Source organism: Acomys minous (genome assembly GCF_964271855.1).
Source record: "Acomys minous genome assembly, chromosome: 13".
NCBI lineage: Eukaryota > Metazoa > Chordata > Mammalia > Rodentia > Muridae > Acomys > Acomys minous.
The window spans coordinates 82,209,257-82,227,337 of record NC_140495.1 but is presented as its reverse complement, the minus strand read 5'-3'; the positions used below and the strand labels follow the sequence as shown (position 1 = coordinate 82,227,337).

Here is an 18,081-nt window from a genome sequence, read left to right as displayed (position 1 = left end):
GGCAGAAGAGCCCAGGAAGGGTGTCAGAAGCAGAAAGAGGCCCGAGTGATTAGAAGGGGAGAGCAAGAGCTGTGCTCCTAGCTGCTTCTCGGGCCTGTGTGCAAGGCTCAGGAGAGACTCGGGCCTCCTGGCTCTCGCTGGCTGTTACGGGGTCTGAGTGGGTTGCAAAGTGAGGAGCATTTAATTTGCTCCTACAGTGTCTGTTTCCAACCTGGGTGCGTGCTAAGTCAACAGCGGCACCCGGGAGCCCATTGGATACTGCAGACGTAACAGAAGGTGCACTGTGACGCTGGGTGTGGAACCTGGCCTCCTTCTTGCTCATTCACTGTGAGCACAGCTGCCATGCTCAGCCCTGTAGCATGTCCCCATGTGGGGAACTGAGGGGCCCCTCCTCTCATCGACCGTCCTCAGCTCAGTGTCACATAGAGAGATGGTCCCTTTCCCCCACAATCATTTCTACCTGCTTCCAGACCCAGGGCACCAACATTTAACAGCTTGCTCTCGATTCTAAAGGACAACCAAAGCCGAGAGGTTTGTTGCAGCCAGGGCTTCACAAACTTTACTGTACCTCTGGCCCTTTAGGATCTGGAATCTGAGTCAGAGGCTTTGGGTGGGTCTTGCAATGCTGCACTTCTGCAGAGCTCCCTGGGGATGCTAGCATGCTGGGTAGAGTTCTTCCCAAAGGAGCCCTTCCTGCTGGGGCTGGCAGTGGCAGAGACAGCAGCAGCTGAGAGGGTAGGTGACACATTGGGGTGGGGCAAGGACAGCAATGTGGGTTTTCTTTTTTTAATAGGAATACCCCTGGAATTAGCTTTTGTTCTGTAACCAATTGCTCCCAAACCTTGGCAGCCCTGGTGCTTCACTGGGTGGCCTGTCATACAGGAGCAGGCTTTCAATTAACCCCCCTGGATCTGCCATCTAGGAATATGTATCAAATTGTTCGAACACTCAGGCTCAAAAGGACAAACACTTGCGATCTCACTGGGCTCTTTGAATGGGGCCTCCTCCAGAAGGGACTGATTCAGGGTCTGCCCTGAGGTAGCAGGCAAAGATGGGGGGGGGGGCAGGGAGCTAGAGTGTCGCTGGCCCAGAGCACTTCCTGGATTGCAGAGGGTCCTGCTTCCAGCACCCCAAGAGAAATGACAAACTGGACATGCAGAGTGATTGTGCAGTGAAGGAGACAGTAGTGGTTGCTGATGCTCTGTGTGGGGCAGGGCCTCTCACTTCCCTGTCGTGGGGACATGCTACAGGGCAGAGGGTCTGTCCTTCCAGCATGGCAGCTGTGCTCAGAGTGGAGAGCAGGATGGAACCCGGCCTCCCAATGCACTTGCTCTTACTTCTGTGGTACCCAGTGGGCTGCACGGTGCAGCTGCCTGCCAGGTGAGAAGGGAACCCACCAGGAGCGTCACGGAGGACTCTCTTTGGGCCAGCTGTGATTTCCTTATTGTTTCCAATGCGTGCTCAATACAGAATGCCTGAAACCTTCCCCATGAATGCGTGCCCCAGGGGAATGTTCTCGTACACAAGAAACATGGGAGTACCTCAAATCCTGGTGTCCCATAATCATTCTGCCATGATTGTTTGTGCCTTTGGTTTTGGATCACTAGTGCCCATAGTAGGTAAACCTTTATCCTCTTTTGGTCTCTTAGACTGTCTTTGCCAGGCACCAACAATCAACACCAGTGGAATAGGTGACGGAGGTTTCAAGTTTTCATTGATAGCTCTTGGTAGAGAGAGATGTCACCCTGCAAGGGTTTCCTAATTAGGATCCTCCGTTCTCCCTTTGAGTGAGTGAAGGATGCCATGACTGCACTCAAGTCTCAGCAGCAGAGGCTGGTAATCACCCCACCTCTGCCAGGGTGTCATGAGCAATTAGCATTTGTTAAAGTTAGCTTTACAAGTTGTCTTGGGTTGGTGGCAACTTGGCAAGTGAGAACCGCCACCGCCACCGTTAACAGTCCCAGTTTGTATTTGAAAATGTAACTGCATTGATTGCCCCATTGTTTAAGTCTGGGCATGCTCAGGGAAAGCAAACGTGAGTGGCAGCTTGCAGAAGCTGCAGCTGGGGGACTTTGAAGAAGGCTGTCGTGGTTTTTTTTGTTTGTTTTTTTTGTTTTTTGTTTTTTGTTTTGTTTTTTTGGAATGGCACCAGCCTCTCCCAGGCATCTTAAGACGCACATCTAAAACCAATCAGGCATGCTTATAAAGTAATAGTTCCAACACTGGAGTCATTCAGCCCCATGCCGGTCTCACTGCCTGGCTCCTGCTTTTCATAGGTGACCTCTGAAAGAAAGAGAGCGGGCCTGACACAGCCACAGTCATAGAAGAACTGGCTCTGTGGAATGTCGTCCTTGGAGGTCCCTGGCGAAGCCCAGCATCCCTGGCAGTGAGGGGCACGGAGGCCGTTTTCTCCCTAGAAAACCTGTAGCACCTGGAGGGAACCAGATCACTTTGGGTTGTTTTCCACCTTCCACCACAGAAGTGGGGAGAGCCCCCTTCTCGCCTTTGCTTAGAAGGCCTCATGGAAAGCCTTCTTGTCCCCCTCTGCTAGGGAGATCTGTGCAGGTGGTCACAGGGATACCTTAAGAGACATGGAAAAGAAGGCAGACCCCTGAATGACTGTCCTAAGTGGATGCAGTGGTTCAGCCATACACAGAGCAATGAGTCTGGTCCGGAGGTAACTGCAGGCATCTGGGAGGGTGAAGGGTGGGGACTCCTTGAGCCATAAAGCACTGAAAAGTCCTCAGAAGCAAGCAGGGTTTTTTTTGTTTGTTTGTTTGTTTTGTTTTTGTTTTTCTGTGTAGCTGGTAGTCGCTTTGTAGTCTAGACTGAGCTTGTAGCAATCCTCCTGCCTTAGCCTCCCAAGAGCTGAGATTTTACCTGGCTACCCTGTGTCCTTCTTGGAAACAATCTATAACAAGTGAGTCAGCCAGGACATAGCACTGCTGCTCCTGAGCCACCTGTTGTGACAGTCCTCCCCTGTGGTAAGGCTGGCTGCTGGTCTCCCAGGGGCTGCTCTCTTCACAATAACTACAGTGTTGTGAGAGCTGGCATCCCCGCTTTCGTGAGAGAGGCTTTGGCCAGCAACACGTCATCACCCACAGCCTGCTCCAGGGGTGTCTGTCCTACATAGATGAAAACTCTCTCCCCAGTAGGTCTCTGATTCATGTTTAAAATCAACCGGCCCTGGAAACATGGCAGCTTTCAAGTGTGGCCTGTGATTTCCGACTTCAGGCCTTGGCTCTCAGGTTAACACAAGCCACCGTGCCCGCTGTAAACATTGCCTTTGGTTTCAATCTTGCTTATGTGTCTCTGGCATTGCTTGGGCTCCTGGTATAGATGGTGCTTGGATACTAACAGCCGGTGTTGTGAGATGAAATCAATGCTCCTGGTCTCCTAAGGTGTGGGTCTGGGAATCACTGCTCATGTCATGGGTCAAGCAGTCACAGAACTGGGACTCTGGGAGGCAGCAGATACGCCACTGTCAATTTCAGGAGTGTCATTGGACTTTGGAGTCAGGCTTCCTGGAGATCTTGCCCTGTGGGAGATGGGTTTCAGGTGACCCTCCCTGCCCAGTGCCACAAAGGTGTGTGGTCACAAGGGGTATGCGGCTGTGGAGTCTTTTTGTTCACATTTGCACCACTCCCCAGACTTCTCCCTGTGGCCCCTGCTGTTCTTGAAGGTCTCTGTCAGTTGAAGATTCTGTCACGAACAACTTTGGGTACCTGGAAAATTCACAAAAACCCTAAGGTGGCTCACACACGATGGACCTTCCACTCCCTCCTCGAAAGCGAGATTTTTTTTTTCTGACCTGCTTGAACATAACAGGAACAAGAGTGAGAACGAAGAGTAGGAACAAAGCCTGTCTTGTTCTGACAGAGGTGGGAGTTGGTGTGAATGCAGGAAGGAAATAGAAAGAGCAAGAGTTGTGGCCCCCGAGTGACAGGCGAAGGGCCCCGGATATAGACACAGTTGTTCCTTTGAGGCAAGTGCGTGCCCTCCATGAAGTGAGGCGCCTAAGTTGAGACTCTGACGATCCTGTTTGCTGCTGCGTGGGGGAGATGAACGTTTAGCCAGAGAGAGAGATGGGAGTAGCATTTTCTCCCAGCTCAGCTTAGTGAGCATGGTGACCGCATGAGCTCTCCTCAGTGGGGTCAGAGCTGTCCGAAAGGTGAGAGTTGGGGCTGGTTGGCCAGTGCAGTGCACAAGTGGTCCGCAGTAGCTTGTCCAGTCTCTGGACCCCTTCACACTCTGGGTGTGCTGGGAGGAACAGACAGATTGACTCTTAATCTGTGCCTCTCTCTCACCACTGACTCCGTTTGTGTTTAGATTTTTCTGTCTTATTTAAGAAACCCTTTCGTCCTCTATCCTTCTCTGCAGGACCCTGTAGGTCAGTCATGACCAGTTGGGGCATCATCCACTTGGCTTGTCTTTTTCCCTACTGATGTAACAGTGACATGCCCAATTGTGAAGGCTGCTCACGAGGGGATAAGTAGGAGCCTAGGCCTAGCCTCTCTTCTCCTTTCAGAGACACAACTGGGGTGGGACTGCATCTCTCATCTCTCGGAGGACAAGGCACTATCTTGTACATCTCACAAAGGCACTGAGTGAGTGGTGACTCCGGCTTTCCAACCTCTTAGGCCCAGGATAATAGACTCCACAGCCTGCCCTTCCTCTTCTACCTCATCCCTTTAGCCTTGTGGACTCTCCATCACCTCTGCGTCCTCATATCCGTGTTGCAGAGCTCACTCCCACTCCTCCAAGCTTCCTGCCAGCCTCGAGCTGTGGTCCTAGAGTCCTTCCTTTCCCATCAGGCTCAGCTCTTGGAAGTGGGCAGGAGTGAAGGACATGGCCCTCAGGACTCTCTGCACTCCTGCTCTGGTACTCCGTCATAGTGCGCCGGTCCCAGCACTCAGGAGCCTACTGTGCATTGCTTTCTGCTTCCCCGCAGCAGACGGCAGCGGCTTGCTTCACATGGTTCCTTCTGCAGCTTCTGCAGCTTCTGCAGCTTCTGCACACGTCAGCTGTTGCATCTGCAGAAATGACCAAGTAGTTTTCAAGTTATCGGTTCACACAGACTGCACATAAATCATGTGTGCTCTGGTTCTCGGACACTAATGTTCCCTGATTAAGGCAGAAGTCAGCCTTCCGGTTCCTATGCATTCCCTCTGGCTTCTTTTTTAATTACTGCAGAGTGGAGGCAGGTGGTGGCTGTGCCAACTTCCATTTTCCTTCCCATGCCTTTCCTTTTTTTATTTTTTTATTTTTTGATGTTCAGTTTGTTTTTCTGAAACTTGCCAAATTGCTTTAGGAAGCTGGGAACCCTATGAATGGGTCAGTGGAGGAAATCCTTGTCTGTAGAGGAAGCAGTCCCTGCGTGTGTGTGTGTGTGTGTGTGTGTGTGTGTGTGTGTGTGTGTGTGCGCGCGCGCGCGCGCGCGTTGGTGTGATTCTTGGGCAGTTTTAAGGACACATATTCCCATGGCAGGTCAGTGTTCCAGAGAGGAGGAAGAGTTCATGCCCAGAGTGCAGAGGGAACCTAGCTTCCCATAAAAAAAGTTACATTGTGAATGTCATTCTGTCCAAGTAAACGGGAAAACCCATATAAATAAACAAGGCCCAAGTCAACAGACTCCCCCCTCCTTGTTTATGGTTTCCCATCTCTCCACTTCCTTGGCAAGCTGAGGCCACTGCTCTTCCACTGTGTGTGGATGCTGCTTGATGTCGTCTGGCCGGCCCTGTTATGCTCTGTCACTTTCATTTTAGTCTGAAATGACTGAAAGTGGGGAAGCCTGTGGTTATTTCCTGCCATTTGATCTGAGAGAGAAGAGAAGGGGGGGCTATCAGACAAGGCCCATAAAAACACCAACATCCACTTTTTGAGATGTTTGGGTAGCAATTCCTGTCTAAATAATTACTGCTGAGGGGAGAGGGGACGCCAGAGCTTAGAGACTATAACAACAACGTATTATTCTCCCTTAGCAACTGTGTGGAAGGTGACATGTGTCTTGTGTCTCTGCGGATGGGCTGACAACATAATGCACAGTATTGCTTTTTAGGTCCTCTTTTTTTTTTTAATCATCTATACAGATGATAGTGGAAGCTGGTACTCTGAGGTATTATTCCCTCAGATAGAGGAGAAGAGATGAAAAGCAGGGACACTTTGGGGGTCACCCAGCTCTCCCAGGATGGCTGGTAATGGCGTCCTCATAAGAAGAGAAGGTGGGCCCTGTCCCCTGTGTTCGGCTATGTACACGTGTGATTTTCTGGGCACCGAGGTCTTTGATGTATCCGTCCAGAAAGTTGGGGGTCTTTTGTGCTATGGTTTCTCAAAATTAATGACAGAGCATCTCCATCTCCCCTTGTTTGTCTCCCTTTTGAGGACAGCTGTCGAAATGGGTTGTAGTCTGAACAAGTTGGAGAAACGTGAGGAGAAGCGGCCGGGGAACATCTACTCAACTCTGAAGAGACCTCAGGTGGAGACCAAGGTAGACGTGACGTATGAATACCGCTCCCTCGAGTTCACCACGCTGACTGCTGGTGAGTACAAGGTCCTGGGAAGGGGGTCTGGCTGGGGCAGTGTAGGACTGGGCCTAGCCCACAGTCTGACACGGGACAGTTTAGAGAGCCAGGCTTCCGTATCCCTCTTTACCGGAGAGCAGCTTGTCAAAATAACAGCACCTGAGTGAGGTGGCCCACAACACTCATCTTAGCCGGCAGGAGGCTAACACCGCAGGACTTAGAGCTTCAGGCCAAGCTGGACCACATGGCAAGACATGACCTCAAAGAAATAAACCAGGCAGGCAGGCAGGCAGGCAGGTAGGCAGTTAAAGCTATGAGTTGGCAAGCAGGCCACATGGATGGCCTGAACTCAGCCCATGGACCAGGTATTTTGTAGACTCTCTGTTAGCCAAACCTGTGGAAGAAAGTGTCCTCCCTCTATGTCTTCTTGTCCTTTCTCCCCCGAGTTCATCTGACCATCATTTTCCTCTTGTCAATCTGGGCTAAGCTTTAGGCAGGTGGCGTCTGGGTTATTTTCCACAATCAGTGTCCCAGGTCTGAGGGGACAGGACATAGGCCTGGGATGACAGGTATAGGATGCTCAAGGTATCCTGGCAGAGTACGTCCTGAGATACTTAGTGTCCTGAGCACCTACTGTGTGCAGTCAGGCTGGTTCTGGGGGAATGCAGGTGGTTATTCTGGTAGATAGGGGAGACTCAGTGACATGGACAAAGAGCTTAGTGGGTTCCAGTCACAAAGAACAGCATGTAAAATGGAAGAGACTCACTCTTCCTTGTAGGTCGTGGAAAATGAGAGGCATGCACCAACAGTTTCCCAGAACATGTCTCAAGATGCTGCTTCCTTGGGCGCCTGAGGAATACGTTAAGCTTCTGTGAAAATGAAGGCGAGAGGGCAGAGCCCTCGCACTGGTGAGGCTGATCCAAGGGCTGTTTGAGAGTCCAGGCCTCTTGGACACGGGGTTGGTCCCAGTCCATACAGTGGGCTGTCACCGGGCAGAGTATCCCTGTCACGGAGCGGAGTATCCCTGTCACAGGGCGGCGTAATGATTGGTGAGGGAGTGCGGTGTGTGGAGCTTTCAGCACAGACTCTGGTGCACAGCAGGGATGTTTGGAATTGTCCTCACCCTGCCCTTTGCCCTTTCTCCTTCTCTTCCTTCCTTCTCACATCAGGGCACAGGAAGCAGCCGGCAATGCACACTCCACAGCTTGACGCGGTGCTGTCTCCGCAGTCCTGGGGCATCCAGTACGGTGGATGCAGCGGTAGTGGGAATGGCTAGCTTACCTTCTACATGAATTAGAGATGCTTACTCTGGATCTGCGTTGTACTAATCTGTCTCTGTCTCCTTTTCTCTCTCTAAGACAAGGTAGTCCCATCAGGTCTGGAGTTTGCTAGGTCATCTGGGCTAGGCTCGTATTTGTAGCAGCCCCTCTGCCTTAGCTTCCTGAGTGCTGGGATTGCAGGCATGTGTTGTCCATCGTGCCTTAATGTGATGCTGGAGAGGGGACCTAGGGCTATGTGTATGCTGGGTAAGCGCTCTACCAGCTGAGCTACGTCTCTGGTTCATATTTATTATTATTTATTATTATTATATATTAGTATTCTGAACAAAGCAAGTGTGCCCATTTAAGGTGGCTTAGCCTCTCTTATGAAACAGAAAAGTAGACAGAAATGGAACTATCAGAGGTGATAAAAGCAATTAGTTCCTGGACCCCAAGCTGCCAAAGGTTGTTAGAATGGGCCCTGCCTTCTCAATGATGCCGAATGCCCCCACTCCACTCGGCCTCCTGCATCCCTCAATCTCTGGCCTTCGATGGCAGAGATTCTAAATTCAAGAGCCTCCCCAGGAAAAGCTCAGTAGTCCTTTCTGCCCCACTGCCTGCACTTTTAAGCTCGCCTTTTTTTTTTCCTCTTCTGCTCTTATAAACCATTCCCATGATGCACTGCCTCATTCCCACAGCAGGCCCCATGACTTCATTAAAAAAAATTTCCCTCCCTGTGGTTTTCCTGTCTGGGGCTCTGTAAGAGCTGGCCTTTGGGATTTTTCTGACATTGTGCTGACCAGGCTTATACTTGCACGCTTGCTGACAGCCTTCCATCCTTAAATGCTGTGTGTGAATTTTTGTTTGGTTGTGATAAGAACACAGGGGACATTTTCTGTTCAAAACATGCATGCTGTGCAATGAATCATAGACGGGTCCTCTGTCATTTAGTTTCCAGTGTGGGCAGCGTTACCTCCAAACACCACAGCCAAAACCGCCGAATCAGTGTGGAGTTTGCCCTCCCACAAGGCTGTGGTCCCCTCACAGCTGGGTGGAAAGACTGGTCCTGGATGATGGGCCACAGTTTTTAATCACAGTCTGAAAATTAATTTATCACCATCATTGTTATTACTTGGCCCCGAGTTGCATGTTTACCGGCGAGTTAAAAACCCCAGTGCTATTGCCCAGGGGTGCTGATGGGAGTGATAGGCAGATGTTGGGAATCAGAGCAGAAACTTCCAGAGTCAATCATTAGCTCAGAGCCATGGTCTGCAAACAAAGCTGCTGCCAGGGACCACAGCTAAGTCATACATTTCCTTTACCTGAGTGGAAATGGTGCCCATGGCACTGTTGGTGCGAGCTTATTAATATAAAGTATGTTCAATAATTACAAATCTGCCTATACATAAGCCGTCATATACTTTACTTCCTTTAAGTGACATATTATATTTTGGACGGCATAAGATGAGCTAATACAATTATTTTTTTAAAAACATTGTCATTATATTTATTAGACTGTATGTCTATGGCCGCATACATGCCATGGTGTGTGTCGGACAGCATAGGATAAGTCGTGACAGTCAGTTCTTTCTTCCCACCACACAGGACTCAGGGATTGAACTTGGGTCACTGGGCTTGGCATCAAGCACCCTTATCTGCTGAGTCATTGGCCCTAATCAATATATTTCTTTATTTTCGTGATGAGGCTGCATGACATAGCCCTGGTTGCCCTGCAACTCATTGTGTAGACTAGGCCGGTGTCCAGAGAGATACCTGCCCCTGCCTCTTGAGTGCTGGGGCTAAAGGCATGTAAGACCATGCCCAGCCCAATGCAATTATTTTAAACTACTTACAGACTGGCCACACTCCTGCTGTGTGCCAGTTCCTCCTGGAAAGGGCCCTGGCCTTGGAATATTCAGACTGCTAGGCATGGAGCTGATGCTGGAGTGAGCAGGAAGGTGTGTGTGTGTGTGTGTGTGTGTGTGTGTGTGTGTGTGTGTGAGAGAGAGAGAGAGAGAGAGAGAGAGAGAGAGAGAGAGGGAGGGAGGGAGGGAGGGAGGGAGGGAGAGAGAGAGAGAGAGAGAGAGAGAGAGAGGCTGCAGCTTTTCTTTCCTCATCCCCCAGGGCTGCTTTGAGCCTCCTGCAGTTTTCTCTTTTCCCAGTCTTGCCCTGAGACCACTGTGTGTGCCTTAGGTTGGGGCTTTCTAGTAAGCAGCTAGTGCTGCTAAAGTGGGAGCTCATCATCCCTCAGGAAGAGCCTCCCTCAGAGCTGGGCTTTCAGGAAGTGCCCCCACCCCACCCCCCACCGGAAAGGAGGCAGCTTTTGCTGAGTTGAGGGAGAGAGTGGATTGAGATGGCCTTGATGTGGTGGACAGGGCCAGTTGCACGCTGGGAAGGGAGCAGTGGCATAAAAGCGTCAAGAAGAAAAGCTGTGGGTTTTGGCCCTAGGGTTGCTACTGGGAGGAGAGGGTGCTGGCTTTTCTGGTGTCGAGGCTATTTAAGGTCCTAAGGTAGCTTGGGGAGACAGGGTGTGCACAAGAGACGTCTGGGTTTCACAAGCATTTGAGATAGGGTCGTCTCGTCTTGTAAAAATGCAAAATCTTGCCCCCCCCCCACTTCAGGGGCTGTGAAACATAAAATAGTCCCTATGTGATAAATCCCTTAGATGCTTCTGATGTTTCTAAAGTTTGAGAACAACTGGCTGAGGAGTTCTTCCAAGTGTAATGGAGGGGTGCACCGAGGAACCGACAGGCACCAGGGTGGATGAGACTGGGTTTGTAAGGAGGCTACGAGGTCCAGCTGAAGAAAGGACATGGGACTTGCGAGGAACCGCTCTCTGATGACTAGGGACCTTTTAGCCAATGGGCTGGGTCTCATGACAGCTTGCTCTTGACTCAGGGGCCTTGGGGAAAGTGCATAACTGAGCCTCCACTCTCACATAGGGCTCCAGTGCTCGGGGCTCTGCTCAGTGTCCACAGCCTCCTGCCCAGTCACATGCTAACATCCAGACAGACCTGTTTCCAGTCCTGTGGCTCTCACATTTAGATCTAACCGCTCACCCCAGAGACAGATGGGCAGGCCACAGCTGGCCAGACCAGCCTCGGTTCCCCTTTGGGAGCCATTGCCTTGATAAGGTCTCCGCTGCCTCTGCTCTTTCTGCTTCTGCCGCCCTCCCCACTTCTTGCTCCTACCAGCCGGGCTGACCAAGTCCCACAGAGATGCCTTGGATCCACGATTAGCACCTGGATAAGTGGACTTGACTTGTCACGTCAGGCATTTCTGGGGTCAACGTCTGGCCAAGGTGTACAAGGTTGCCTGACCTGCAAGCTGTGGTACAAAAGGGCGAGTTTGGGTGAGGCTTATGTGCACTGCAAGAGGGTTCCTGGTGAGAGAGGGTTTCTCTACGGGGGAGGGGGGGTTCCTTTAGTTGGATCTGGAGGACCCTGAAGTGTTTGTTTTGCTACCCATTAATGAGGCATTTACCTCTCTAAGTGATGCTTGTGGTGATGTAAGGGAACAGGTATGTGTGATATTTGCTACTTTTCAGAGGAACTGAGGGAGTCACAGATGCAGTTTTATAGGGAAAGACAAACCTCGAGGTAAGAAGTCCAGGGCCTTGGATTGAGGAAGGTGGGCCCATAAAGGCAAGCCAGAAGTGTCCTTTGAGAGGAAAGCTTGTAGCCTGGCATTTGAGCTGTGGCTTCACTTTTAACCTCCTCCTGACTAGAGCTGGTTCTCCCGTTCACAAGCCATCATGGCGTACAGCTGTTAGGTCCTTTCATTTTGGCTTCCTTGTAGATCACCCATTGAGCCAAGAGCCAAGAGCCAGGCTTGGGTGACAAGGACAAATAACACGTGCAGTGGTCTCTAAAGGTGATGAGCAGGGTGTGTGTGTGTGTGTGTGTGTGTGTGTGTGTGTGTGTGTGTGTGTGTGTGTAAACTTAGTCTCTGGTTGTGTTCCTCAGGAAATTGTCAACCCTTTCTTTCTTTCTTTCTTTCTTTCTTTCTTTCTTTCTTTCTTTCTTTCTTTCTTTCTTGTTCTTTTTTTTAAAAATAAGGCCTCTCACTGGCCTGGAACTCACCACCTAGACTGGGAGGGCTGAGCAGTGCGCCCAGGGGTTACCTGCCCCTCCGCCCCCGTTTGCCTCCCCAGTGCCAGGATTACAGCTGGCCACACACCATGTTTGCTTTGGGAGACTATTTTTTTTTTAACCTGCTAAGGACATGAATATCAGCCAAGAGCCCACTGGAGTGGAGTTCCCTCTTGCTTCTCTTTGCTACTTGTTCTAAGGGACAGCTAGGTTTGACCTCTAGCTAAGATTTAGGAGGCCAGGTATGAACTCGGACGAGTGAGGATGGTCCATGATGTCTCAGCTTTGTTAACAAAGCAAACTTAGAGTTGAAAATAGACTCCTCCTTTGCCAAGACAAAGAGTCCAGAGAGACATTTTTCTTTCCTAGGGATTTGCTGTGCTGTCCTAGGGAGCATCGGCCTCTATGAAACCATGTGTTCCCACCAGTGATTTTCCAGACTATTTGGTTAACTTTGCCGAACCATTTGTAGGTTCTGTTTCATCAATAAATGGTGAGGTAGAGCGTGTGTATATATTTGATTTCAGTTTGGGTAAAAGCAACTGTTGGGCATTGTGAAGATGTTTATTCCTACCTGGTTTTGGTTCTGGTTCCAGTTTCTATAATTGCTAAAGGTTAGTTTCTCTTTTGAAGACTCATGCAAAGAGGTCAGTTGCGTGACTTGCAAGGGGAGAGCCCGGCCGGGAGGAGTGCTAGAAACTGGCCCTGTTTTCAAACAGAATACGCAAATGTGGTTCCCAAAAGGAAATCGGTTCCTATAAAGTACATCTCACAGTTTCTAGATTTGGGGAGATGGATGAGGTAATGTGTGTGAAGTGACCTTAAGCCTTCAGAGCAAAGCTCCCGTGTGTATCTTCTGTACAGTGGCCTTTGATATTCTTGGTACTAATGTTATTGTTCCAGCTTACTAATGGGGTGATAAGGTTAGATTTAAGGAGGCTGGGTGTTCTCAACATTCTTGTCTTAATGCAAAACTCTTCCTGCTCTGGTCCCAGCCACTCTAAATCTAGATCAAGGAAGAACACGTGAGGGGATAACAACTGAGATGTAATCTGAATAAATTACTTAAATTTTAAAAAAAATTGTAAAAATTGAGGGGAAAAAGGAACAACATGTAGTCTTGTGTGCAGATAGACTCTGGGCTGAGTGTGTGTTCAGGAACTCGGGGCTCCCTTCAGTAGGACGGAATTCGTCACTGATGACTGTTACCTGCCAAAGCAAAACCAAATAATTATTTTTCTATAGAGTCATAATAAAAGCTGCCTGCCATAATAATTTTTATCTATTTTAACTAATGTGGAACAGAAGGACCAGCAAGATGGCTCAGTGAGTAAAGGCACTTGCCTTATGATGTAAGTTCAATCCTCAGGACCTATGTGCTGGTAAGAGAGAGCCTACTGTCTTGCAAGTTCTCCTCCGACCTCCATATGTGCACCATGGCACGCATACATCCCCACCCACAATAATTAATTAGGTAAATGTGAAAAAGAGTAGGCTATACATGTGTGTGTATACACTACAAAATAGTTTTATTAAAAAAAAAGAGTGGAACAGAAAGCAAGTTAATGTTTTATGTAGCCTACTAATTGTTTCCAGTGTGACTTCAAAGGCTTTACCCAGTTTCACTGGGGTTAAACTTTTTATTGGTGCTTTGTGAATTTCACATAATGCACCCCAATCCCACTCATCTCCTCTTCCCCTCATACCCATCCTCTACCTTTGCAACTTCCCACCTAACAGAGCAAAAAAAAAAAAAAAAACAAAACAAAACACATCTCCCTGGAAGCTGTAGTGTGCCAGTGTATCCCACAGTATACCCTTTTGTGTACACTTCTTTGCTCACAAATGTTCATTGCAATGACTTATTGGTCTGTTACGAGGGCTCTGGCTTCTGCTACTCTATCAGTACTGGAACCTCACTGGGACTCCTCCTGCAGGTCCAGTTGTTGCCCTGTGTCATGGAGATGCTGTAGTTTTGGATCTGTAGGACCAGCCCCTTCATGCACTCTAGCAGTTCATCCATGGGGTAGATGCTGGGGTGGCCAATTCAAAGCCCTGGATCTGGGCCTAAGAGGCATCTGAGCTGGTCACCCCACCAGCTCTCCCACTCTCATGCCTTCCAGGCCAGCTTACCCACAATCCCCACATTCAGGGTCAGCTCTGCTGTGCTGCCCAGGCGAGATGCAGGGCCTGCTGCTCTCCCGAGTGGTGCAGCAGGTGAGAGGTAGGGTCAGTTCTCCCATTCTGGTGACCTCTGGGCCAGCTCTCCTGCCTTCATTGGCGGCAAGGGATGAGGGGTGACTCATCTCTCCCTCATCCACGTTACTGAACAGCAGACAAATGGCAGGGCTAGCTCTCTCATACTCAAGCCCCCAGGGCAAGCCCTGAGGCCCCTGCCAAGAGGGTCAACTCTATTGTGCTGTCCAGCTGAGATGCAGGGCCCTGCTTTCCTGAGTGCTGCAGCTGGTGAGAGGCAGTGCTAGCTCTCTTGTTCTCATGACCCCAGAACCAGGTCTCCCACCTGCTACATGTGATGAGGGGTGATAAGGGAGGAGGTTATTTCTCCTTCATCCACTCACCACACCAGAGACAAGTGGTAGGGCCAGCTCTCCAGCGCTTTCTGGTAACCTTGGGGGTCCAAATCACCTGCTACTCCTACAACATTGTGGGGGCCACTCTCCCAAGTACTGTAGCTGTGTAGGAGCAGGGGTCAGCTCTCCTCCTGTTCTCTTGCCCCTAGGGGTAGCTCTTCCATTATGCCCAGGTGAGGGGTGGGGTCAGTTCTTCACAGCCCTATGTAGACCCCTCCCATGGCACCAGACCTGGTGGTCATCTTGGGTTCGCTCTTCACCTGCCTGAGTGACCCTATGTGAGGGGTCATCTATCTCGGGCTCACTACTGCCTGTTTCCCTCAGTAAGGGGTCCTGACAGTTTGCTTCTGGTCCTGGGAAACTTCAGGGCCTATGGGGCACTGGACTGGTGGTCGTCTCAGTCTCCCCTTCTTCAGGAAATCATTCAGATGCTCATAGGTCATAATGCACAGCCTCTCTCCTCTCTGCCACCTACTGATGCACCTGTGACACAGCAGCCACACCTGCGGTGCCTCCAGGAGGAAGGTCATTCGTGTATACTAACAGTGCAAAATGATGGTTTGGACCATGACGTCATGTATACAGACCTTCCACCCTGTTCACCTCCCTATCTCAGAATTATCCTAAGTTTGATCAGACTTCAGTGATTGTTGACTTTTTGTGGATTTTATCCCTGAAATCTCTTTTACTGGTGCGAGAAGGCGAGCAAGTCACTTTCTTTACACTATATTTCAGGCACCTGCTCTTGGGCCTCAGGTCATAAATCCCAGTAAGTAAATTGAAGTAGTCAGGGCACGCTTCCCAAGCTTACCAATAGCCGAGCTTCTCTCCCATCTTGTGGTAGGAGCATCTTAGGGGTACATTTGGGATTCACGGGGAGCAGACTGTGACAGTTGCTGATGTGCTCACTGGTCCCTGTTAGGAGGAGAGGATATTCCAGCAGGATCTCAAGGGTATAAATTCAGCATTAGCCTAGAAGCATGAACTCCATGGGCTTGAGGAATGAACGTTGCTTGTGACATAGACTGGCTGCATATTTCTAAGGGACAGGCCCTGTGGTTGCGTGCGTAGTGGCTAGTGCTTTGTGTGTGTGCTGGGGAGGGGGTGGGGGGAGGGGAGGGGGGGAGGGTTCCTTAAAGATGGAAGCGGCTGCTGTCATTTTGGAGAACCATCAGCTTTTACTTACTGTGAGCTGGTCAATTCCTGCTTGCTTGGACATTTGTCTGCTGTCAGCGGCTACAGAAAGGCCCCCATAATCCCACACCAAAGTGAATCTCTGGGCACGTTCACCTGCAGCTTGGAATACCCCAGTGCTTCAGTCAAGCCAGTGAGCTGTGCTTTTAAGCTCGGCTTAATAGGTGCGCAGAATGCACTCTGGGGACATTCTTCTGGATCCTCAGTCTGTTAGGGCTTTCCAGTGGGAAGCGATCTGGTTAGCCATAGCAAGAAGAAGCCTGTGAAAGAAAAGTTATTGTTGCGATGTCTGCTAGCCTGGGTGGATAAGAAAGATGCTGGGAGTGGGGGAAGGACAGAGGCTTCCTGTGTACTTCGCTTTATCCTCCAAATGGCCTGCCCAGTTGCTTCCTTTATCACTGACAAATTTGTGCCAATCTGTAAATGACAGCAAGGTTCCTTTATTTTAGTGTTTTGTTGTTCTAAGAATTTCATAATGCGTATAAGTTATTTTGGTTGAGCTCACCCAACCCAGTTTTCTTCCCTCCAATTCCTTCCCTAACCTTCGAACCATTGTTTCCCCTTCCAACTTTGTGTGTGTGTGTGTGTGTGTGTGTTAAACCTCCCGAGTCTCCTTAGTGCTGGTTTGTATGTGTGTGGAAGTGAGGCCATCTACTGAAGCACACAGGCAGCCTCTCAAAGGAAATTGACTCTCGTCCAGGAACCGTCAGTTGCCAATAGCTCCTCAGTTAGGGATGGTAAACTTCATGAGACTCTTCCCCATCCACGCTGGGGTTTTGCCCAGCCTGACTTTATGCAGATTTTGTGCACGCAGTCATAAGTGTTGTGAGACAATGTGTGCACCAGCCTTGTTGTGTCGAGCAAATAATGTTTCTCCACCTCTGGATCTTTTTTTTTCTTTTTTTTTTTTTCTTTTTTAAAGGTCTGTGCCAACAGCACCTGGCTTTTTTTTTCCTTATAAGATTTATTTATTATGCATACAGTGCCCTGCCTGCATGTACACCTGCAGGCCAGAAGAGAGCATCCGATCACATTATAGATGGTTGTGAGCCACCATACGGTTGCTGGGAATTGAACTCAGGACCTTTGGAAGAGCAGGCAGTGCTCTTAACCACTGAGCCATCTCTCCAGCCCCTTACCTCTGGATCTTACAGCTTTTCTTTCCCTCCTTTCCACAGCAATCCCTGAACTTTAGGGGGAGAGGGCATGGCATAGATATCCCCATTAGAGCTGAATATGTCACAGTGTCTTCTTCTGCATGTTGGCTGCTTGTGGGTCTCTGGACTAATTGCCATGTACTACAAAAAGTAGCTCTTCTGCTGAGGATTGAGAGAGGCACTGATCAGTGTGGGTAAAGATAAGACCTTAGGGGAAGTTCATTACTATGTCTGCTTAGCAGAATCATAATATTAGTATTAGGCTCTTTTTTAGCATTTACAACCTAGCCAGCCACAGGTTGTTTTTATTTTTTTATTTTTGGTTTCAGGTATGAGTTTCCTCTTCTGGAGCAAGCTTTAAATTTAATCAGAAAGTGGTGGTTGGTTATTCCCATAACAACTGTGCCACCATTGCATCAGTGGGCACATCTTGCCAGGTCAGCTGTTAGCAGTTGTTAGTGTAGCTTCCAAGGTACACTACACCTGGGTTTGACTGGTGAATGTTTTTCTCTCTTGATGCTGTATGTAGCACCTTGTAGCACTATGGAAGCTATCAAGTGGTGAGGGAGTTTCCAGGTTGGTACCAGTTTGATTTTTTTTTTTGCATATCCTGTGACTCAAGTACGTGAGTATCTTTAGCCATATGATCTTACCATCAAGTTCTGAAAGATAACCAAGAGCAACGGCTGTAGTCTCTAGTGTTTGGGGTGGGGGATGTCTATGGGACGTCTCACCATGGTTTCTTACTATAGACTTCCTATAAATAAGTTAGATCAAAATAAGTCAAGTCCAAGAGAACTTATCTTTGAGGTAAGTGTTAGAAGCTGGTGTCCCTGAGAGGTAAACCCACCATGTTTTACCCTCTTAACTGGGAAGTTGTTACGGACCAGACTGAACTTGGACATGGGAAACAAAGAAACCGAGGAAAAGGCAACTTTAAAGTTAGCATCTCTATTCATTACTGTATGACCTTAGTGGGTATGCACTAAGATACATGTCCTCCTGTAGCTCTTTCCCCTGGATATGGATGGGGCCCACTGGCCTGCTTCTTGTAAGCAGGCTATAGGAGAATAATGGTTTCCAATTCTGAGAGTGAGTTATAAAAATACCGTGGCTGCTCTCCTGAACTCTCTCATATTCCCTCTGAGGGAAGCCATGCTGTAAGCTGCCCTGTGGAAAGACTCCCGGGGCAAGGAGCTGAGGGGGGCTTGCTGATAACAGCAAGTGACGAAGCGGGCCTGCAATGCAACAACACAGGAGCTGACTCC

General features: G+C 49.4%; 1 protein-coding gene across 1 annotated transcript in view; it reads left to right on the top strand.

The window, feature by feature from the left end:
* Positions 1–18,081, top strand: part of RFTN1 (raftlin, lipid raft linker 1) — a 194,539-nt gene that overhangs the window by 12,025 nt on the left and 164,433 nt on the right. The window contains exon 2 of the mRNA XM_084753509.1: positions 6,387–6,539. Coding sequence (XP_084609635.1) covers positions 6,387–6,539 — 153 coding nt within the window. The remainder of the gene's footprint in view (positions 1–6,386; positions 6,540–18,081) is intronic.